Here is a 25340-nt window from a genome sequence, read left to right as displayed (position 1 = left end):
TTATAGACAATAGGTGCAGAAGTAGACCATTCGGCCCTTTGAGCCTGCACCGCCATTCTGAGATCATGGCTGATCATCTACTATCAATACCCGGTTCCTGCCTTGTCCCCATATCCCTTGATTCCCCTATCCATAAGATACCTATCTAGCTCCTTCTTGAAAGCAGCCAGAGAATTGGCCTCCACTGCCTTCCGAGGCAGTGCATTCCAGACCCCCACAACTCTCTGGGAGAAGAAGTTTTTCCTTAACTCTGTCCTAAATGACCTACCCCTTCTCAAACCATGCCCTCTGGTACTGGACTCTCCCAGCATCTGGGACATATTTCCTGCCTCTATCTTGTCCAATCCCTTAATCATCTTATATGTTGCAATCAGATCCCCTCTCAATCTCCTTAATTCCAGCGTGTAAAGCCCAGTCTCTAACCTCTCTGTGTAAGACAGTCCGGACATCCCAGGAATTAACCTTGTGAATCTACGCTGCACTTCCTCTACAGCCAGGATGTCCTTCCTTAACCCTGGAGACCAAAACTGTACACAATACTCCAGGTGTGGTCTCACCAGGGCCCTGTACAAATGCAAAAGGATTTCCATGCTCTTGTACTCAATTCCCTTTGTAATAAAGACCAACATTCCATTAGCCTTCTTCACTGCCTGCTGCACTTGCTCATTCACCTTCAGTGACTGATGAACAAGGACTCCTAGATCTTTTTGTATTTCTCCCTTACCTAACTCTACAACGTTCAGATAATAATCTGCCTTCCTGTTCTTACTCCCAAAGTGGATAACCTCACACTTATTCACATTAAACGTCATCTGCCAAGTGTCTGCCCATTCACTCAGCCTATCCAAGTCACCCTGAATTCTTCTAACATCCTCATCACATGTCACACTGCCACCCAGCTTAGTATCATCAGCAAATTTGCTAATGTTATTCTCAATGCCTTCATCTAAATCGTTGATGTAAATTGTAAACAGCTGTGGTCCCAATACCGAGCCCTGTGGCACCCCACTAGTCACCACCTGCCATTCCGAGAAACACCCATTCACTGTTACCCTTTGCTTTCTATCTGCTAACCAGTTTTCTATCCATGTCAATATCTTCCCCCCAATGCCATGAGCTCTGATTTTACCCACCAATCTCCTATGTGGGACCTTATCAAATGCCTTCTGAAAATCGAGGTACACTACATCCACTGGATCTCCCTTGTCTAACTTCCTGGTTGCATCCTCGAAAAACTCAAATAGATTAGTCAAGCATGATTTGCCCTTGGTAAATCCATGCTGGCTCGGCCCAATCCTACCACTGCTATCTAGATAAGCCACTATTTCATCTTTATGCAAGTACCTCTCTGACAATAGATGTGTAACAGCCTAATGTAACATTGTATGGAAATACAAGATAACACTGATACAGACATTAAAGCATTTATACATTTAACAAGGTGCTTTATTAATGCAACAGAGTTAGTCAGTTTTTCAATGTGCGTCATCAGCTGGGTCAATCTGTCCGTGAACTCCCTGTCAGTTGCCTCCGTACTCTCCGGTATTTGTTTTTTTTTACTTTTAAGTTCTCCTGTGCGAGAGCCAACAGCTGTCCGTCGTTTTAAGTTTTTCTAGTCTGTAACTACACAAACACACAATATCACAGTGAGATTCGACACCAAACATGTTGCTAGTTTTTGGTAGATGTGTCCTGCGCATGCCCAGTAAGAGGAGATTCGCCGAAATCTCCATTTCAGTGTGGATAGAGATATTTTTAAAAACGCATAGTGTGGATGTAGCCTGAGAATAGAGTGGATCATGGGAGAAGGGGAAGGAGGAGGGGCACTAGGGGGAGGTGATAGGCAGACGAGGAAAAATAAGAGGCCAGAGTGGGGAAATGAAAAATAGTGAAGGGGCAGAGGAAAAAAAATTGAGAAATCAATATTCATGTCATCAGGTTAGAAGCTACCTAGATGGAATATGAGGTGTTGCTCCTCCAACCTCATCATGGCAGAGGAGGAGGCCATGGACTGACATGTCGCAATGGGAATGGGGATATGAATTAAAATGGTTGGCCACTGAGAAATTCCGCTTTTTGCGCATGGAGCTGAGGTGCTTTATAAAGCAGTTCCCCCAAACTATATCTGGTGTCACCCGTTTTACTTCTGGTATAACTAAGTTAACAGCAAACATAATAAAATTAATTTGTTTTTTTTTAAAAAATGACCCTGCCTTCTTCATTGTGAACATTCCAAAATTATTGCTAGCATCATCCCATGACAAATTGAACGACTTCTATTAATGTAATGTCCAATTCTACTTAAATTTAAAGTATTGGAAACAAAAAATACTTTATGACAATAAATTAGTATTTACTACTTTAGCCATCCTTGAGACTCCAAACAAAGTGCTTAATTGTGATCTTTCTTTTACTGCTTTGCTCAAAGAATATATATAGTATATGGTTGATGGCATATATGGTATAGTATATGGAAGAAGAATTTCAGAGATGTATATTCTGATAATAAATGAACCTTTGATGTATTCCAGAATGCTACTGGGATGTTAATTTATGATAAATCAGCATCCCTGTATGATATTGAAGCTTTATTTATATTTTTATTGGAAACCAATCCATCTTATAGTTGGGAAAAGTACATTTTTTTGCAACGAGACTTTGAAGAATGTAAAGTCTTTGGATTTATAGCAGTAGATATATTCCATGTTGTTCACTGGATGAGACAGTGAGCATTTCCATTAAATAATAATATCAATGTAAAAAGTTAGAACATAAGATATAAGAGCAAAATTAGTCCATTTGGCCCATTGAGTCTGCTCTGCCATTTCTTCGTGCTTGATTCATTTTTCCTCTCAACCCCAAACTCCTACTTCCCTTCTTATTTTCTTTATGCTCTGACCAATCAAGAATCTAACAATCTCTATCTTAAGTATACATAAAGACTTGACCTCCACAGCAGCCTGTGACAAAGAATTACACAGATTCACCGCTCTCTGCCTAAACAAGTTACTCCTTATCTCCGTTCTAAAAGGACACCCCTCTATTCTGAAGCTGTATCCTCTGGTCTTAGACTCTCTGACCACAGGAAACAGCCTCTCCATATCCACTCTATCAAGGGTTTTCACCTTTGATAGATTTTGTCACTCCTCATTCTTCTGAACTCGTTGAATACAGGCCCAGAGCCATCAAACAAGCCGTTCAAACCTCGTTTGAACTGTCTCCAGTTTCAGCACATCCTTTCAAAGATAAGGGGCCCAAAACTGTTCACAATAGTCCAAGTGAGGACTCACTAGTGCTTTATAAAGTCTCAACATTACATCCTTGTTTCTATATTCTAGTCCTCTTAAAAAGAATGCTAAAATTGCATTTGCCTTCCTCACCACAGACTCTACCTGCAAATTAACCTTTAGAGAATCTTGCACAAGAACTCTCAAATCCCTTTGTAGCTCAGATTTTTGTATTTTCTCTCCATTTAAAAAATGACCACCTTTTTATTTCTTCTACCGAAGTGCATGACCATACACTTCCTGACACTGTATTCCATCTGCTACTTCTTTGCCCATTCTCCTCATCTATTTAAGTCCTTATGTAGTCTCTCTACTTCTTCAAAACTACCTGCCCCTCTACCTAAGATTTGTATCATCTGCAAACTATGCAACAAAGCCATCAATTCTATCATCCAAATTATTGACATATAATATAAAAGGTATCGATCCCAACACAGACCCCTGTGGAACTCCACTAATCACTGGCAGCCAAGCAGAAAAGGCTCCCTTAGTTGCCACGTTTTGCCTCCTGCCAATCAGCCAATGCTCTATCCACGTTAGAATCATTTCTTTAATACCATGGGCTAGTAGCTTGTTAAGCAGCCTCATCTGTGGCACCTTGTCAAAGGCCTTCTGAAAATCCAAGTACACAACATCAACCAATTCTCCTTTGTCTATCCTTTATTCTCCTTCCCCTTTGTTATTTCTTCAAATAATTCCAACATATTTGTCAGGCAAGATTATTCCTTGAGGAAACCATACTGACTATGGCCTATTTTATATAACTCCAAGTACAAAACCACATCCTTAACAATTGACTCCAACATATTCCCAACCACTGAGGTCAGACTAACTGACCTATAATTTCCTTTCTTCTACCTCTCACCCTTCTTGAACAGTGGGTGACATTTGCAATTTTCCAGATTTAGAAAGCCATTCCAGAATCTAGTGATTCTTGAAAGATAATTACTAAGGCCTCTACAATCTCTTCAGCATCTCTTTCAGAAGCTTGTGTTTGTATACCACCTGGTCCAGGTGACTTACCTACCTTTAGACATTTCAGTTTCCTAAGTACCTTCTCCCTAGTACTTTCATGGTCACTTCACACTCTTCATTACCCCTGTCACCTGGAACTTCTACCATACTGCTAGTATCTTCTACAGTGAAGACTGATGCAAAATACTTATTCAGTTTATTTGCCATTTCCTTGTCCTCCATCACTACCCTACCTAAACCTGAGGAGCCAAAGCCATTCTAAACACTGGCCATTCTAACACACAGTCTTCATCACCTCTCAGCTACTGTATGCCATTTGGAGCAACTGTCCACATGTCCTCCCTTCATTTTTATTTGTGCTTCCCATCACACATTAGTACTACTTTATATATAGTTTTATTTGGCTTCATCTTTAGATCCCCTAAAAGTAATGTTTTTCTTTGTTCAGTCTGTTAGTCGGTAAAGCTGGTAGTCTATTCACAATGTTTGCAGGCTATTTCATGTTTAAATGCACAGAATCTGATGTAGTAAAATGTATAAAATGAGAATCAATAGTTTAGAATCTGTTGTGACTTTATTTAGCTATGGTTCAAGTTCTTAGTGTGTATATTAGCCATTTTCTAAAAATAACTTACTGATGACTTGAACTTTTTATTTTCTGGGTAACAAGTCTGTTTTAAAGTCTTTGTATATTAGCCTCACTCAGTGAGAACAAACAAAATCAGAGAGATGGAGGTGAAACAAATTAAAGGTTGCAATGTACTATGTGAAGGACTTTAGCTTGGCATTGGTTAACTAGGATACAAGCAATTCAGTATTCTTGTTCTAGATTAATTAATTGGCAGTGTATGCAGTTTTCAGATCAAGCAGCATTGCAGGCAAGGTTTGTGAAAGGGGAAAGTGAATGTGATGGAAAATTAACATTTAGATTGGAATCATGTGGTAAAAGGGATCAGAATCAGGTTTATTATCACCAGCATGTGACGTGAAATTTCTTAATTTAGCAGCTGCAGTTCAATGCAATACATAATCTCGCAGTAAGAGAAAAAAATAATAAATAAAATAAAACATAATAAATAAACAAGTAAATCAATTACATATATTGAATAGATTTTTTTTTAAGTGCAAAAACAGAATTACTATATGTTTAAAAAAAGTGAGGTAGTGTACAAACCTTCAATGTCCATTTAGGAATTGGATGGCAGAGGGGAAGAAGCTGTTCCTGAATTGCTGAGTGTGTACCTAAAGGCTTCTGTACCTCCTACCTGTTGGTAACAGTGAGAAAAGGGCATGCCCTGGGTGCTGGAGGTCCTTAATAATGAATGCTGCCTTTCTGAGACACTGCTCCCTAAAACAAGAGCATGTAAACAAGAGCAAACTCGTAGTTCAATGATAAACTTAAACATAATACTTACTTCAAAATTGATCTACTAAATGTTTACCAATATTAATTAAAAACTTCAGACTCACAGATATTGCTGTATCAAGTGCAAATTGTGGTTGAAGATATGTGTCTTTCCATCATGCTTCAAAACAAATCCAAACTATGATGTAAAAAAAAAACAACTGATGTTCGTACAAATTGAACTGCACCTCCAAAGGCCAGAACACTCCCTGTCTGACATCCATAAAGTATCAAACTTAAGGTCAAAGTTTAAAGTATATTCGATCAACGAACATGTATGTCGCTATATATACAACCCTGGGATTTAGTTTCTATTGACACTAAAAGTCAAGTGATATTTTCACTAACTCTGTGGCAAAAGTAGTATAGCCTCATAGATTGATCTTGAAAACAGTCTTACCTTCTTACTATTATCACTTCAAAAATGCCGGCTTTGATGGCATACTTGCTTGTGGTAATGTCTAATGAGTAGGGAAGTGACATGATGCTCACCCACAATGACAATTGAGTGAGTTTCCACTGAAGTGAGTTGTAACTTTTAATACATCTTCCAACTCACAGCGGCCTCTCTGAATCAAGAAAGGGACAGTTCACTCGGGGAACTTTATTTTTGGGAGAGATTCCTGATTTGTGATGCAGCATTTCTTCTGCATAAACCTGTCATTGAACAACAGGAAGGATTCTAACCTTTGCCCAATTCAGTTGCTCTGCACTGAGAGGTTGCCCACAGTTGTGTCAATCATTGCAAAGACTGTCTTTGGCTACTTCTGCAAAGGAATAAGCAATATATAAAAGCTGGGCAATTGCTCTAGAAGTGACTTCCAGCTTAAAAAATGTTCAACGCATTCACTGCCAAGTTGGGGCAGTGATAAATGAGTGATGTTGGTCAATATTTGAGGACACATTTCTACATCTGCTTTAGGGTTGGTTAAGTCTAAAGTTTCCTGCTGAATGGGTTCCTGTTGGGGATCAGCAAGAAATGCCGAGCCAGTCAACCTTGAGGAAGGAATGAGCTAATTAGCTTGGAGCCCTATTAGCTTGGTTGAGATCAGTAGGATCATAGTTCCATTGGCTCTTCTGGGTTGATCGGCTGATATGCTGGATCCTCTTATATATTGTACATAAACATAGAATTTCCTTGTTTCATTAAGTATATAACTGAGCACTACCTTGCTGTCAGTAAATAACTTGATATCATCTAATCCAGCTCCTTGGTTATCATCTCTACCTTCTCAACTGCTAGAACAGCAGCACTGAGTTTAGACCTTGGTATGATATAACCATATAACAATTACAGCACTGAAATAGGCCATCTTGGCCCTTCTAGTCCGTGCCAAGTGCTTACTCTCACCTAGTCCCGCCGACCAGCACTCAGCCCATAACCCTCCATTCCTTGGTGAGATCTGGTTTGGGAGAAAATTTTGTCATGATGAATCCAACCATTATATCCAACAGTGTCTATGACTTCAGCTGTGCAACAGCAGCTTTAGTTGATGCATCACAGAAGATGCAGACCTCTTTCTGTTAGGCTATAGATAGTGGAACTGTTGTGTAGGTTCGTGGAATTTTCAAGCTATTAATATTCTGAAGGGAAAAACAATGCTCATGTGTCTCTTCTAGGAGTGGAACATCACATCCACAAGTATCTGAGGTCAACTCTCTTAAGTGTCCCTGGTTACTGACTGGAACAACAAATCCAAGAGGGTTAGATAGAATGTTGATAATCAATGGTGATTGCCCACAATGTGTAAAAGTATATTTTGGTATCGTGGGTGTCGGTAACAAGGTCCCATCCAAGACTCAGACTGTGCTGCACAGGAGAGAGGGCCTGTCCATGATCGAGATTTTGTAGACCTTTGGCTAGATCTTCAAATGGGAAATTTGCATGGCCTCAGCACTGTTGGATACAGTCTTATGTAGTCTGAGATTAGACTGCGCCAACATGTCTTGAGCTGCTTTCAGCACCTGACTGCTTCTTCTGCAATAGGAAATTATTTAAGACCATCATCAACATAGAAATGCCTTTCTATGTACTTTCTGTTGTATTCTTTATTGAGGGATAGTTCGAAGCACAGCAGGACACCGGCATGCAGGATGCTCAACTGAACTTTATTGATAACCCTGCTTGTACAGTATGTGAACTCCTCCCATGTGGGGTGGCTAAGTGAATGACATGGGAATAACACTATTAACTATCACTAAATGTCCCCTTCTTGAAAAGAAAAGAAAAACTAGGTGTGTACTTCTTGTCTATTTGAATCTATACCGCCAAGGAGAGCTCTCTCTTCATCTGAGTCATGTTCTTCTTTGACCTGCTGAAGAACTGTTTCTGAATGATACCAGCTTTTATAAAGGCCAACTCTATTGCATTCGTGGCATTTCATTTCTTTTGCTGGACAGAGCTCTTTGACATGGAATGGAGATTTGCTGCATCTCCTGCAGCTGGATTTTTTACCTGCTCTTTGTTTCACTTGTCTATTTTGTTTGAGCTGAGCTCTACTGCCAGCTCCTTCTGTAGTCTTTTTGACTGCACTTTGTTCATAGCCGCCTTTTTGTACAGCTTCTAGCTTTACCTCAGCATTGTTTTTGTGGCTGATGAACATTCTCACTCTGCCTGGCTATAGTAATAGATTTCTGTAGTATGAGATTTGTCTGTAACTGAAGTCTCGCTGACAATTTGGTGTCAAGTAGCCTGAGAACAATCCACTCTTGTCTGTGATGAAGTCACTTACACTTCAACCTATTTAATACACTTCAATCATATATTGAATAATTTATTCAATATATGTAATTGATTTACTTGTTTATTTTTAGTATGTTTTTTTATTTATTATTTTTTCTCTCTGCTAGATTATGTATTCCATTGAAGTGCTGCTGTTATCAAATTTCACATCACATGCTGGTGATAATAAACCTTATTCTGATTCTGCTAGTAACTCACCTGTAATTCCATATAACAATTACAGCATGGAAACAGGCCATCTGGGCCCTTCTAGTCCATGCTGAACACGTACTCTCACCTAGTCCCAACGACCTGCACTCAGACAATAACCCCCCCATTCCTTTCCTGTCCATACACCTATCCAATTTTACTTTAAATGACAATACCGAACCTTCCTCTACCACTTCTACTGGAAGCTCATTTTACACAGCTACCACTCTCTGAGTAAAGAAATTCCTCCTCAGGTTACCCCTAAACTTTTGCCCCCTAACTCTCAACTCATGTCCTTTTGTTTGAATCTCCCCTACTCTCAATGGAAAAAGCCTATCCATGTCAACTCTATCTATCCCCCTCATAATTTTAAATACCTCTATCAAGTCCCCCCTCAACCTTCTACACTCCAAAGAATAAAGACCTAACTTGTTCAACCTTTTTCTGTAACTTAAGTGCTGAAACCCAGGTAACATTCTAGTAAATCTTCTCTGTACTCTCTCTATTTTGTTGACATCTTTCCTGTAATTTGGTGACCAGAACTTCACACAATATCCCAAATTCAGCCTTACCAATGCCTTGTACAATTTTAACATTACATCCCAATTCCTATACTCAATGCTCTGATTTATAAAGGCCAGCATACCAAAAGCTGTCTTCACCACCCTATCCACATGAGATTCCACCTTTCTCCGATGTCATGTGCTAACTAGCTGACTAAAAGTTATCTGCACATTCTCCGTGAGATCATTGTCTGCGTGGGGATATTCCCAAACAATCTGTCCTTCCAAATGGGTTCTGTGAGCAATTCCTGTTGCTATTTGCCTATCACTACAGTAGGTCAACAGCTGATGTAATCTCAATGGCTCGCCGCACAGCTTTAGACCACCTGGACAACACAAATACCTATGTCAGGATGCTGTTCATCGACTATAGCTCAGCATTTAATATCATCATACCCACAATCCTGATTGAGAAGTTGCAGAACCTGGACCTCTGTACCTCCCTGTGCAATTGGATCCTTAACTTCCTAACCAGAAGACCACAATCTGTGGATTGGTGATAACATATCCTCCTTGCTGATTATCAACACTGGTGCACCTCAGGGGTATGTGCTTAGTCCACTGCTCTACTCTCTATGTACCGATGACAGTGTGGCTAGGCATAGCTCAAACACCATCTATAAATTTGCTGATGATACAGCCATTGTTGGTAGAATCTCAGGTGGTGACAAGAAGACATACAGGAGTGAGATATGCCAACTCGTGGAGTGGTGTTGTAGCAACAGCCTGGCACTCAACGTCAGTAAGATGAAAGAGCTGAGTGTGGACTTCAGGAAGGGTAAGACAAAGGAGCACATACCGATCCTCATAGACGGATTAGAAGTGGAGAGAGTAAGCTGTTTCAAGTTCCTGGATATCAAGATCTCTGAGGATCTAACCTGGTCCCAACATATCGATGCAGTTACAAAGAAGGCAAGATAGCAGCTATATTTATTAGGAGTGTGAAGAGATTTGGTATGTGAACAAATACACTCAGAAACTTCTATAGATGTAACTTGGAGAGCATTCTGACAGGCTGCATCACTGTCTGGTATGGGGAGGGAGCTACAGCACAGGACCAAAAGAAGCTGCAGAGGGTTGTAAATTTAGTCAGCTCCATCTTGAGCACTAGCCTACAAATTACCCAGGACATCTTCAAGGAGCAGCATCCATTATTAAGGACCTCCAAAACCCAGGACATGTCCTTTTCTCACTTTTACCATCAGGTAGGAGGTACAGAAGCCTGAAGGCACACACTCAGCTATCCAGGAACAACTTCTTCCCCTCTGCTATCCAATTCCTAAATGGACATTGAACCCTTGGACACTACCTCACTTTTTGTAAAATATATAGCATTTCTGTTTTTTTGCACAATTTCTAATCTATTCAATATGTATACTGTATAAAGTATACTGAATAAGATTTATTTATTATTAATTTTTTTTCTATGTTATGTATTGCATTGAACTGCTGCTGCTGAGTTGACAAATTTCATGTCACATGATGGTGATAATAAACCTGATTCTGATACTGAGGTTGTTGTGACTGTGAAAATGGGATCTGGCCAGGATCGTGATTCAGCTGTGGAATGGTCATGTAGACCCCAACAGACTTCTGTAAGGAGCTGCAAGTTTTCAACTCAAGGGGCACCTATCAGTAGCCACTTTGTAGAGCTGGACTTCACAAGCTAGAACTTGTTCATGTAGGTTCCCTTTACAAACTGCTGATGTATGTGGACTTTAAACTGTAAAACTTCAATGAATTGCAATATGGCTGTTCATTAATCCTGATGGTCAGCATCTGGCTCATTCATTAGCCCAGCCAGAATGTACACAACTGGAGTGTGTGACCAGGGTTGTGGGCCAGTTGGAGCCAGGTTGGGGTATGGACCTCCAAGAGTCAAGAATGTAGATAGGTTTGTGGCTGGAGCCACAGTTCAGAATGCTTACATATTTTCCACTCCATTTAAATTGACTGGGTGCACTGGAAAATTTGTTTGTTCCCTTACCACATCATATACTAGGAGAGCCAAAAAGCACTTTTGGAAACTGCCTTAAAATGGCAGTAATCATTCCTCAGTTGATTTTCCAATAGCATTCTATTGTAGTGACACACCAACAAATAGAATTTCTAGAGCAGTGTCTTGGTATGGCCCCCTAACTTCAATATGGTCTTTTTAAGTTACTTGTCACCCTTTATCTTCGCAAACATTTTAGATTTCTTTTCAATACTTTTCCTCTGTATTTGCTCACTAGATTAAACAGGTTAAAGCAAAATATGGAGACTGCAGTTCCTGGAATCTGGAGTAACAAGAAGTCTGCTACCTGAACTTAGTAGGTCAAGCAGCATCTGTAGGAGAAAGGTATTGTTGATGTTTCAGGTGAAAATCCAGCAAGAGTTTCCTGATGCAAAGTGCAATCTGAAACATCAATTCACGCCCACTCCCCCACCAATGTTTCCTGACCCACTGACTTCCTCCAGCCAATTGTTGGTTGTTAAAACAAAGTGGGACAATTTGACAAATTTTAAGATGTACAGTCGGCCCTCCTTATCCGCAAATTCAACTAACCACGAATCAAGAAAACCCGGAAGTGCTTTTCTAGCACTTGTTGTTCAAGCATGTTCAGACTTTTTTTTTCTTGTCATTATAAACAATGCAGTATAACAATGCTTTTTCATAGCATTTACATTGTATTAAGTATTATAATTAATTTAGAGATGATTTAAAGTAAACGGGAGTATGTGCGTGGGTTATCTTGGATCGAGATTGAAAAAATCGGAAGTTCTCTTACTAAGTCGGAACAGGTACATCCGGTATTATTTAGCATCAGTCAAATGTTTGTATTAGTATATAGTATATATTTTACCTTTCTATGCATATAAAACACTAACATATGTTTCAGCGCTGGGCTTGGGAGCCAGTGACAGACCGCTTTCAAGTGCGCTGTCCATCTGTGCCGGGTTGATGTGGAGGATCAAAAACTCAAAACCCCAAAACCCAATAATTAAACCACTGTGTTGCTTAGCTTTCATCGGGGCAGGGCCTTTCTCACTTTATCCTTTAAAATTGTTCCGATTGTTGACCAACGTAGCCTAACGCTTTTACAGTGACTGATGGTGTTTCACTTTTTTCCAATCACTTTATTATTTCCACTTTATTTTCAATCGTGATCATGATTATTTTCGTGAACAGAAACATGTGGATTCAGAGTTCCGCCGCTGGGTCCTAATGTCCACCACACTGCAACAGGTTAAATAAGGTCTGGGGTTCCACTGGGTCCTAAGATCCACCGTATAGATAAAGGTTGAATAAGGGACTGGAGGTTACGCGTTTTTTGGTAACTGCAAGGGGTCCCAGAACCAATTCCTCATGGAGAAGGAGGGCCAACTGTACTTGCACCACCATTTGTCTGTTTCAATCTATTACTTGCATATTTCCCATGCTGTTGTGTTAAGTGATTCAAGATAATAAATAACCTACAGGAAATGGAAAGGAGGATGATGGAAGGGAGTGAAGTGAGGAAATAAGGGAGTGAGAAAGGAGCAGATGAAGAAAGAAGAGTTGAAAGAAGGAGCAAGGAAGGAATATGAATAGGGGAAAGGAGGAAATAAAAATGTGAGGGAAGGATGAGAAATTTTTCATGGAAGAATAGGGAAGAATCTTTGTTTTTTAGATTAGGCGATTAAGCAAGCCATGCTGGTGAGAAGTCTGTGGGGAAAAAAAGACTTTAATTTCTAATATCAAGACTAATAATGTATATTTTTACAACCTTATATATTTGTCCTTCCATGAGTTGCAAAAGAAGAATTAAAATTTCATGTTAAGTTGCCAGTTTAATGTTGTAATATTTTATTGTAAAGAACTTAGTGATCTTGAATGTAGATTGATTATTTTAAGTAAATAATTCTCAGAATTTATCTTTAATTAGAAAGCTGTTTGACCTAACACATAATATGAAAGGGTATGTGATTAGAGCAAATAAAAGCTTAACCTGATAACAGCTAAGGTTTAATTTTAATAATGTGAAACATTGCAATTTATAATGTAGTTATTGAGGTTTGTACTTTGCTTGTCAGTATTTTCTTCAGATTATTAAATTTATAAAATCTTGGCACATAATTGATTGGCCATAGATTTTATCGGTTAAGATAAATTTATTCTGCTCACATTTTAGTCAGGAAAAACAAAAAGATATTGATTTTTCTAAATAGGTTATGACGAACTGTCAGCTAGTTGACAAATTGGTGCCTGCAGATGCAGTTAGTAGAGCTGAGCAAGACAGCAAGATAAAGATTGGAGCACAGTGGTCAAATACAGGTTCATAACTAGCCATCATTAGCTGAAAAGGAAGTCTGTTGGAGTGTCTGTTGAGGCAGTTGATGCTCGTGCCTTGAATATAATTTGCTCTTGAGTATTTTATGGCAGACCTCTGAGTGACGAGTTTGACATGATCATTTATCAAAGCAAAAGAAACCCCCCATTCTAAAGAAGGTCCCTTTAGAACTGATTATCGAATGTTTGGAAAGTGGAACTGCTTTATTAGAAGCAGGGAAGCAATGTACAATAAAACTATGTCCAAAGGGTAATTATATTTCCACTAGGACTAATAGTCAGTTAGATAAACACTGTGTTTTATATAGATGACTGGCTGAAATTGAGTTACCTGTCAATGAAATCAACTGAGGTGCTTAGGTAGGTTTTGTTAAATTTGAACAATCATTTTTGTATATTTTATGTGGCTTTTAACTTTTTATTTAGAACTGCAAAAATATAGAAATATAACAATATCTAGACATGATTCATGTGATTTTAGAACAATTGTTTAATAGCATGTATCTAGTACAATGCAGAATTGGATTCTTCCAGAAAGGCTTGCTTGTAATAATAGCTTTAATAAATAAACATTTAGTTGTATAGCTTCTTAGGATAGAAATTATTATTTGCTTGTTTAAATATATATATTTGCATTGTATAAATAGTCTTAAAAAGAATATTTGTAACTGTCAATATCCTATTCATGTTGCAATTTTTAAGCATTATGGATCATTAAAGAGGAATGTTACAAGTTTAAAAAGATTAATAAAACTAAGCAAAAAGTAATTAAATACACTTTAAGATTTAACATTTATTTATTTATTTACCAATCCAGGAGCTGGAATATGTACTAGGCCAATGGCCAAAACTCTGGTATCTGAATCTGAGTGGGAATCCTGTGTGTCGGAAAACAAAATACAGAGACAAAGTAATGGTGATGTCTACAAGCCTGCGTAAGAAATCGTCTATATTTATTTGTTATGAACTATATCAAAATAGTTTTCAATTTTAGAATTTGGCTCTCATATTAAAATTCTAGTAGCAGTGAGATACGGCTTCAGATTATCTTTATGTCACTTTTTGCTGAAAAAAGTTTGACAAATCCCAAATTCCAACCACTGCATATCTTAACAATACCTAAAATTAAATTTAAACAATTTTTGTAATTAATTTTAAAGCAATATTTACATTCAATGTTTACAGTAAGTGACATTCTATAAAAACCAATATGTGGCATATGCAACATTATCATTATATCTTTTGAATTGTGTGTAACTCTAAAATCTTTTGGATCAGAAAATTTACACTTGACGTTTTTCTGATGCATTATAAAAAATACATAATTTTATTTTTAGATAATAGTTTTGTCTCAGTCTGCAACAAATTCAATGAGGCAAAAGCAAAAATCAATGCTGACACAGAGGCAGAGAGAGATCAGAAGCTTGGTCCAGAAAATGAGTTTAAAGGGATTCCTAAATTAAGAGAAGAATTTGGAAAATAGTTTACAAAGGCAGTCTAGAATGTTGCTTGCAGCTGCTTGAGAGCACAGCTGCCGAGTAAGGAAGCTGGAATCTGAAGTTCTGAAGAACAGATTTCAGGGAAATTTATGGAACATTGAGAATTGCAAAATAGGTGATTAATCACAAATTGTGATTAATCAATATTGCACTTTAATCAGACCACACTTTGATCATCATTTATATTTTCTTTTCAAATCTTTTTATTATTATTATTATTCAAAAATAACACAAGTACATCGAAGTAACAACACTTACAATGCCTCAAAAAAAATTATCTTAAGAATTGAAAATTTTTGTGAATAAAAGAACCCCTACTAAGCAAGAAAAGTGAGAAATAAAAACCATTGGGGGTACAACCCCAGAGCCATGCGTCATGCAGAAAGCTTCTAAAAATAAACATCAAACCACCAACAAGAAAGAAAGTTATATAAAAAAAAATTATACTTAGATCGTGGAGGAAATCTATCAGTTAACTGATATGATAATAACGAGCACATGAGCCCCCTCTCTTCTCAAAATCAAATAAAGGTTCAAAGGTTCGACTTCTAATTTTCTCCAAGCTAAGACACAGCATCACTTGAGAGAACTATTGTGACAAAGTAGGAGCTAATGTATCCTTCCATTTCAACAAGATGGCCCTCCTAGCTAGCAATGTAACAAACGCAATAACATGTTGGTCAGACACAGAAATACCATGGATATTTTGAGGAATTATTCCAAAAAGCACAGTCAATTTATTAGGTTGTAAGTTGATTCTGAGTGTTTTAGAAATTGTCGAAAAGACTGACTTCCAAAACTGATTTAATATAGAACATTACCAGAACATATGTGTCAGTGTAGCTATTTCAGTTTTACATCTATCACAATACTTGTCAACATTGGGAAATATTTTAGAAAGTCTCTCTTTCGTCAAAAGGTAATGATGTACAATTTTAAATTGAATCAGTGAATGATTAGCACAGATCGAAGAAGAGTTAACCAGCTTCAGAATCTGCATCCAATCCTCCCATATAAAAGTCAAATTGAGTTCCTTCTCCCAATCCTGTTTAATCTTAAGTAAAGGACGCTCATCCCATTGTAATAATAAATTATAAATTCTTCCAATAGAACCTTTCAACGAGGGTTTCATATTCATAATAGTATCTAACAAGTCAGCCTCCAATATGTAAGGAAAATTACTTAAATATTTTGTAAAAAATGTCTAACTTGAAGATACTGTAAAAAGTGTGAATATGAGAGAGAATATTTATTGACTAATTGTTCAAAAGACATCAATCTGCCTTCTTTAAATAAATCCAAAAAAGAATTAATACCTTTATTTTTCCAAAGTGAAAAAATTGGATTACTCCAGAAAGGTTTAAAAAAGTAATTACGATAAATTATACTACAAAGTTTAAATTTTTTAAGATTAAAAAAATTGCAGAACTGGAGCCAAATTTGTAAGGAGTGCTTAACCACAGGATATAGGTTTAAATTAGCAACTTTAGCTAATTGTATAGGTAGAGCATCTCCTAATAACAAAGTTAAATAAAACTGTTTCACAGCTCTCAGTTCCAGGTCTACCCAGATTGACCGATCATTCCTATTACCCCAATATAACCAAAAGGACATACATCGCAAATTAACAGCCCAATAATACATTCTTAAATTAGGCAAAGCGAGACCTCCGTCCTTTTTCAACTTCTGTAAATGACACTTACTAATTCTTGGTCTTTTATTATCCCAAATAAAAGATAGAATAATAGAAACAAGCTGATCAAAAAACTCCTTAGTCAAAAAAACAGGAATATTCTCAAATAAATATAAAAATTTTGGTAAAATCATCATTTTAACTACATGAATACGACCAACAAATGTAAATGTAAGTGGGCTCCATCTACTAAATGAGTACTTCATAGAGTCCACTAAAGGAGGAAAAAAGGAGACCTACAGTTATGAGTGACAACAGTAGCAATAGGAGCTTTATATATCATTTTAGTCCAATTATTAAAATTAATACCAAAACCAAATTTTTCTAAAACATTAAATAAATATTTCCATTCAACTCGATCAAATGCTTTTTCAGCATCTAAAGATACAACGCATTGTGGAGTTTTAGAAGAGGGTGAATATATAATGTTAAATAGTCTCCGAATATTTGAAAAAGAATAACGACCCTTATAAAGCCTGTTTGATCTTTAAAAATGATTTTACCCAAAATACTCTCCAACTGATTAGCCATTATCTTTGAGAGAATCTTAGTATCAACATTCAATAATGAAATAGGTCTGTATGAGGCACAATCAGTAGGATCTTCATCCTTTTTGAGAATTAAAGAAATAGAAGCCTCATAAAAAGTAGAGGGTAGATCACTTTTCACAAAAGAATCTTTTAAACATCTCCAACATATATGGAGAAAGTAATTTTCCAAATTTTTTATAAAATTCTACAGGATAACCACCAAGTCCCAAGGCCGTACCAGATTGCATTGAAAAATAGCTTTATGAATTTCAGATTCGATAATTTGGGCATCAAGAGTTTTTTGATCCTCAGCAGAAATTTTAGGAAAAGCAATCTTTCGTAAAAAGGCAAACATGAGGAAATCTGCAGATGCTGGAAATTCAAGCAACACACACAAAATGCTGGTGGAATACAGCAGGCCAGGTAGCATCTATAGGGAGAAGCGCTGTCGATGTTTCGAGTCGAGACCCTTTGTCAGGACTAACTGAAAGGAAAGATAGTAAGAGATTTGAAAGTAGGAAGGGGAGGGGAAAATGCGAAATGATAGGAGAAGAGCAGAGGGGGTGGGGTGAAGCTAAGAGCTGGAAAGGTGATTGGCAAAAGGGATAGAGAGCTAGAGAAGGGAAAGGATCATGGGACAGGAGGCCTAGGGAGAAAGAAAGGGGGAGGGGAGCACCAGAGGGAGCTGGAGAACAGGCAGAGTGATGGGCAGAGAGGAAAAAAAAGGGAGGGGAAAGAAAAACTAAATATATCAGGGATGGGGTAAGAAGGGGAGGAGGGGCGTTAACGGAAGTTAGAGAAGTCAACGTAAAAAGGCATTCATTTCAGAAGAATCTACTGGACATTGAGATTTATAAAGTTCAGTATAAAAATCTTGAAAAATCTTATTAATTTCTTCATATTCCCAAGCCAGGGTACCATCCTTTCTACGAATTTTCAAAATTTGCCTTTTGGCTCCAGCCGATTTTAATTGAGATGCAAATGGTTTATTATTTTTATCTCCAAACATATAAAATTGGCTCTTTAACTTAAGTAGATAACCTTCAATTGGATGAGTTAATAATAGTATTGTGATTGAAGTTCCACCCTTTTTTAAAATAAGTCAATATTAGGGGAAGTCGCACAGATACCTAAATCTTTAATTTGTTTTGAAATTTTATCTAATTCTGCTTTAGTCTGTATTTTAAGTTTAGCTGAATAAGAAATAATCTGACCACATAAAAATGCTTTGAATGTGTTCAATATAATTAATTTGGACATACCTCCTATATCATTAAAAAGAAAAAAAAAATCTTTTATCTGGCTTTCAATAAAACTGATAAAATCAGAGTTTTGCAATAAAGTCTGAGACATGTGCCATGGTGGATGGGCAAAAATAACCATCAAATTCAAAGGACAAACTCAAAGGCGCATGATCAGATATAGCAATAGCGTCATATTCACAGTTTTTAACATTAAACAAAAGGCGGGGATCAATTATAATATAATCAATCCTCAAATATTTTTGTAAACATGCGAAAAAAAGGAATATTCTCTGTTATCAGGGTGTAAATGCCTCCATAATTTGATCAACCCAAAATCGGTCAAAAAGGAGTTGATAACCGACAGAACAATTTGGAAGTCGCTGATTAGTTGAGCTCTTGTCAATCATAAGATTGAAACAACAGTTAAAATCCCCACCCATTATCAACATATATTCATTTAAATCCAGCAATAAAGCAAATACTTTTTTAAAAAAAGAAGAATCATCTAAATTAGGACTATACAAATTGACCAAAACAACCTTTCTATTACAAATCACTCCTTTAACAATTAAAAATCTACCTTTAGAATCTGATTCAATATCCTCTTGAGTAAACATATTAGATTTAATAAAGATAGAAGTAGCATGGAGCTGTAATCCATTCCACCATCCAAAAAACCTATTTTGATCTCCCGCGCTGATTTGCGTCTCCTGAGCAAAAATTATATCAGGTTGGAATCGATTAATAATTTTAAAAGTCTTTTTTCGTTTAATAGGATGATTCCAACCACATACATTCCAACTTATTACATTATTCCATTTAACTGTCATATTATAATTTTATTCTAATTTACTTTATACATGCGCAGAACAGATACCAATACCTTATTATCAAAGATGGTGTTGATAAAGAATACAACCATATGGAAAACACGCATGCTCTGGAACCACCCAATGGGAAAAAATTCCTAACTCTAAACCCACCCACTCTCCCAAAAGCTCGAAAAAAAGGCAAGCGAACTAAGATAGAATACAAAGCTATGGGCCGCTGTCGGTCTCGTCTCTCCCTCCCCCCAGCCAGTACACAAAAAAATAAAATAACCTTGCAAGAAAGACAGTAACATCTCAACAAAGGAGAGTGTTTACATTCCATCATGTATTAAACAAAAAAAGAACCAAAATAATATCTCTTAGAGAGAAAAAAGCAGCACCATCTTAAGTTTAGCTTTAAATCTCTAACAAAACTTTAAATTAGGTTATAGGATGTTATAATAAAACAGATAAAAAGAGGTTAATAGTATACTTAACTGAACTAAATTTACAAAAATATTAATTAGTAATATCATAAGTAACTAAACCCTCCCAGATATATATATATATAAATAAAAAGAAACCCTATTAGTAGGAAAAAAACTACCAATTAGTAAATTAAGAAACAACAGAAACATCAACCCAAATATTAGATAAAAGGAACAAATCCTTTTATCCTCTTTTCTCAGTCAAATATCTAATTAGCCATTTAAACAGTCAAACTTGAACCGTAAATCTTCTTTTCAAAAAAAAATCCAATAGGATGTAATGATGAGCAGGTTTTCTTATCTTTTTTAAATTAATCTGTCAATTAAATATCCAAATAGCCTTCATATATCTTCTTTTTGAAATGTGAATAATATACAGATAATCAAACAGCTTTTCAGATAGTTCATTCGGTAGTAACGTCAGTGGTGGTGACAGGTATAGCCTGAACAAAATCCAGCGCAGCTTTTGGGTCAAAGAAAATGTATGGAGAAGAATTAGGAGGAAAAACTTTCATTCTTGTCAGGTAACTCAAAGAGGGAAATAGTTTCTTATCATATGCCTGTTTCATTACCGAAGCAAATCTTGATCTTTGTACCATTACTTCCTTCGGATAATCTTCATAAAAACAGAGCTCAGACTCGTTGAATCTGAAAGCTCTCTGTTTTCTTGCCTGTCGCATTATTTGATCTTTAATTTTAAAGTGATGAAAACAAACCAAAATAAATCTTGGTCTGCTTGAATCTTTAAATTTCGAAGTAAACACTCTATGTGCTCTTTCAATAGCAGGTGGCTGTGATAAAATAGTCTAAAATAGAGTATGAAAGAGCTTACCAAAGTAAACCGTTAAGTCTCCATTTTCAGCTCCTTCTTGCAATCTAATGATTCGTATATTGTTTCAGTGAGACCTAGTTTAAGTTTAAGAGACTACTAGACAGGTATATGGAGGAATTTAAGGTAGGGGGTTATATGGGAGGCAGGGTTTGAGGGTCGGCACAACATTGTGGGCCGAAGGGCCTGTAATGTGCTGTACTATTCTATGTCCTTTGTTCTAGTTTCCAGGTCTATAATCTTATTTTGATATTTTTCCAAACAGGTTGTAGTTTCAGACAGTTTTTGCTTAGTTAACTTCAATTCCTCTTTATGTTTAGTAACTTGAGTTTCCACATCTTTAAGTTTTCCCAGAAATAACTTCATTTCATTATTATACTTTTCCAGTTGATCTTTAATTGCCCTATTCTGATCTTGAATTGAATTCAGTGTCCAAACGATGTCTTCAGCATTTCATCAGATCTTTCCTTCGGCATCTTTCCTTTTCCATTTCCTTTGTCAGTAGGTTCATGCGGATTCTTCCCACTTCTCGTAGACATGGACTTATTACTCCCCTTCAAGAATCCACAATTAAAAATTTTAAATTCAAATTTTAAACTGGGGGGAGAGGGAGAAAACTAAGAGCAGCACAAAATTACTGCTACTCCATCGACAGACAGAGGCAGTCTCCATCATTTACATTTTTATCATTGAGAAGTAAGGGGACTCCAGACATTGGAGGCAATGCAGAAGAGATCCACTACATTGATACCTAGAATTTCAAAAAGAATTATCACTAAAAGCTATAAGTTATGGAGACTTGGAGACTAGAGAAAGTATGAAAAAGTAAGTCCTAAAAATTTCTGTAACAGCCACTAATTTCAGTTAAACTCGCATTTTGCTCACTATCTCAAAATAAACAGCATCAAATTATAATTGAAGTATGGAATACATAAATTAATAGTTATGACTGTATGTAGAATACTAAATAGTTATTAAAATAATTAACATTAAATGACTAGTCAATAGAATATTTTCAATACAAAATGTATCAATGTAAAGCAATCCATGTCGCGTAAGATTTTACCAGTTTAGTGGGTAGCTTCACTTCCACTATATAGCTAACAGACAATATTGGTGGTATTTATCCAGTTGTAAAGATGCCTGCTAAAATTAATTATAGATTTCAAAACCATTAACAAGCAGGGATCACTGATAACTGACAAACCATAAATATTGGGTCAGGTTTGAGGTCTGGATCTTCAAAAATTCTCTTCTAAGTGCTAAGACCATAAGATATAAGAACAGAATTAGGCCATTTGGCCCATCAATCATGCCCCGCAATTTCATCATGGCTGATACAGTTTTCCTTTCAGCCCCAATCTCCTGACTTCTCCCCATATCCCTACATGCTCTGATGTGCTGGCATATTGAAGACAGTGGGGAATTTCAACACTGGTGGAAATTCAAGTATCAGAGTCCTGTCAAAAACTCCCATCACCAGTGTTGGGCCCCTAATTATCTATTTTCACAACCAAACCATAGAGACTTCTCTTCCTGGAGAAGCAGCCTTCAGGATGTTATTGATAAATTCAAGACTGTGCAGTAGGAACACACAAATAACTGTGTAAGTGATGAAAAGTGTGGACTACTTCACAAACTACTCACCAACCTTCCACACTAGGTTCCACATGGAGGAGTGTGTGGTTTCCACTTTTGCCTAATTAGACACTTCAGAACCCACAAAATCAAAGTGGAAAAAGTCACCCTTGTTCCCAAAGGAATGCCTAATTGATATTAGCCATCTCTGATCATTGTCTCTAGAGACCTTCAATGATGTTTATTACATTTGTGCTATTTGTGTCCTTTCTTGTATAATGTTGTACAATTTATGTTAAATTTATGTTTTTCTTGTGAAAGTGTTGTGTCTGTAATGCTGATGCCAGTAAGTTATTCATTGCACCTGATATTTATGCCTATGAGAATAAACTTCATGATTGTACAAAGCCTCTTCACCATCTTCAAGGTATAATGTACCTTTGTAGTGGTATAAAGTACATAGTTCTCAACCCAGCAATGATGATATGATGGCACATGAACTAGTTAAGATGATATAAGAGATGGAAGGCTAAAGGTAAGGTAGTTTCTATGCACTTCTATCCTTGTCCATGGAGGTCATGGGTTTTTGAGGTATGATTTAAGAGAACAGTGAAGAGTTTCATCAAAATGTTTTAATCTGTTTCAACTTTGAGAGACTGGATAGGCTGTGTTGAGTTTTCTTAATGTAAAGGAGGCTGGGGGAACCTGACTGAAGTATATATACTTGTTGGAGGATGAGATACAATAGATAGTGCAAAACATTTCTACTTAGCAGAGGTATCAAAAGCATAGTTTGAAGGTAAAGGGGTAAGAGATTTGGAGGGGTACTGAAGAAGAATATTTTTACCCAGAGGCTGGTTAAAATATGAATGCAGTACCTAAGGTGGTATTGGAGGTAGAAACTCTCAGAAAATTTGATGAGTATCTAAATTAGCAATTGCTAGAAAATGAGACTAGAATAGGTAGATACTCATTGATGTGTGTGCCAAAGGGCTGGTTTCTGTGCTATATGAAAATAACAAATGTGCATATGATGAATTTTCATGTTTTCTTCGGTTGTGTTAGTTGCATCAGGCTAGAGCTACATGAGGTAGTCCTTTCCAGTCTGTTTTGGCAGAACTTGGGGCACTCCTTCTTTTGTTTGTAGGGGCTGGCATTAGCTTATTGCAATTTTAGTTTTGAGACGAAGGAGAAATAATGTTTCCAAATGCTCCGAATGACATGGTAGCTTACTTGATTTTTACATCTGGCTGTCAATCTCCAGCTGTGAGAGTGTGCAAGTTGCTGCCTGAAATATTAAAATGTTGTAATAGAAGGCTGCACATAGGAAGTGCATGTGGAAGAGCTGTCACCTTGACAAGTTGGTCGCTATAGTGTAGGTTTTGTCACAATATGCTTTTTCTAACTGTACCTTGAATGACCTCCTGTTACCCAGGTCCATCTTGGGGAATGAAGGGCTAAGATCTAAAGACAGGATAATGTTCCCTATTCTCTCTACCTTTGCAGTTATAACAGCATTAAGTGGAATGACCTAGTGGAGAGGGCTTTTACAGCCAAAAGTTGCATTTCTCTTTTTATGGAAATACTGTTTAATCAGAATTCTCCCAGTGAGATTGCAATCTGAAAAACCACAATACATTGGATTAACACTCTATTTGCAGAGAAAAACAATTTTTAAGTAATAATCTTTTCAGTATTTCTTATCATCACACATACTGAAATGCAGAATAAAATAAAGGAATTGTTGTGTTTAAATATTTACTATATTTAAATGTATCTGCCAGGAATTGATGGAATTATATAGAATATAATTAGGTGAACACTATCTTTCTTTTTAATGATTTTCAATATCAAGATTAAATCATTACCATAGAAATGCAGAGAAACAATGAACACTACCAGGCACAAGTTTAAGATCATTTATACGGGTGATTATTCTTTTTTTAACACAATTTATTTTATAGTTAAAGAAATGCAGTAAAACATTGTACATTATAAATTTCATATAGAACTTACGAGCTTCAGAAAAAAAAGTGTAGTTAAATTAACTGGATGTTGCTAACAGATAGGAAACATAAAGGTCTTGATAGAGAATGTGTGGAAAAAGTGATTCTCTTGAGAATGAATCTAGGACTAAGAATCACTTTTTTTAACAAAAGTGGTTGTCTATTTAAGGCAGAGATGAGGCATTTTCTCCCCTTCAGAGGAGATGAATTTTTGGCTCTGTTCTTTGATAGAGGCTAAAATAATGTATTTTGGTGGTGGCGGGGTGATGGGGGAAACATAAAGTAGAAGTACGAATTTAATGGAAAACACCAACTCAAGTTTGGTGTTTGGAGAAATAAATACCTTGGAGTGCAAAATATAAGTCCTTGAAAATGCCAGATTTTGGATTTTATAAGTGAGGAAATAAAGCATGAGAACAAAAAGGATTATGACAAATTTACAAAAGGCAATGAACTAGAATTTATCTGTTGCACTACATTGAGGTCATGAAAGTTAAAGCAGAATTCACCAGGAACTATAGTATATTTTTCACCAAAACTGAGAAGACTAATGTTTAGAAATATGTTTTTTGTCAATACTACAAAAAATGTTAAATAGTAGTGGCAATAAAATCTATCCTGCTTTCAAAGTTAGATAGAGTTTTGAAGCAGAATAAAACGCTTTTCCTCTACAACTACTTTTCATGATTAGGGTGGCCATCCAGAATGATTTTCAGTCCTATCCATGCCAGATATCATCATGCACTTTCAGTGCCTGGTTTTTGTATTTTTATTAAGAATTTTAAAATATGAAGGGTCTTGATAACACCAGTTGGGGAAAAGTTATTACTTGTAATATTTTTGATGATTTCTGTTTGGTTGCTTCTTAGGAAGTGAGGATAGAGGCTTGGAAACACTAAAGCAATATTAAAGTTATTGGAGGAAGTAACTTTCTATCCCAGCAAGTATTTGTGAAATTGCAGAAGTGAAATTGCTTTTGTTATGATTCTTTAACAAGATGTGGACATCACTGATGATTCTGACATTTTTTGTCTATTTTTAATTATCCCTGAACTAGCACAGTTAAAGGTCAAGCCATTTGGTGGGAAATGGAGTCTTGACAAAAAGGTTAAATCTGGTCAGGAGAGCAGATTTTGTTCTTGAAGAATTCTGATAAAATAGCAGGGTTTTCACCAATACAATCATTATTA

The 25340-nt window shown here is 36.6% G+C and overlaps 1 protein-coding gene and 1 long non-coding RNA gene across 11 annotated transcripts in view; one reads left to right on the top strand and one right to left on the bottom strand.

Annotated features, from left to right (window-relative positions):
* Window positions 1-25340, top strand: part of ppp1r42 (protein phosphatase 1, regulatory subunit 42) — a 93487-nt gene that overhangs the window by 25637 nt on the left and 42510 nt on the right. For all 9 annotated transcript variants that reach the window (XM_059982286.1, XM_059982321.1, XM_059982311.1 and 6 more), the window contains one exon: window positions 14292-14409. In XM_059982286.1, coding sequence (XP_059838269.1) covers window positions 14292-14409 — 118 coding nt within the window. The remainder of the gene's footprint in view (window positions 1-14291; window positions 14410-25340) is intronic.
* On the bottom strand, window positions 994-6324 carry LOC132400861 (uncharacterized). Of its 2 annotated transcripts, XR_009514416.1 has the most exons (4): window positions 6068-6324; window positions 5733-5806; window positions 5437-5610; window positions 994-1623 (listed from the first exon to the last, which is right to left on the bottom strand). It is a non-coding gene; the product is annotated as an uncharacterized LOC132400861 (long non-coding RNA). The 2 variants fall into 2 exon arrangements; XR_009514415.1 differs by lacking the exon at window positions 5437-5610.

This window comes from Hypanus sabinus, chromosome 1, assembly GCF_030144855.1.
Source record: "Hypanus sabinus isolate sHypSab1 chromosome 1, sHypSab1.hap1, whole genome shotgun sequence".
Classification (NCBI taxonomy): Eukaryota; Metazoa; Chordata; class Chondrichthyes; order Myliobatiformes; family Dasyatidae; genus Hypanus; species Hypanus sabinus.
This window is presented reverse-complemented; position numbering and strand designations above follow the sequence as displayed.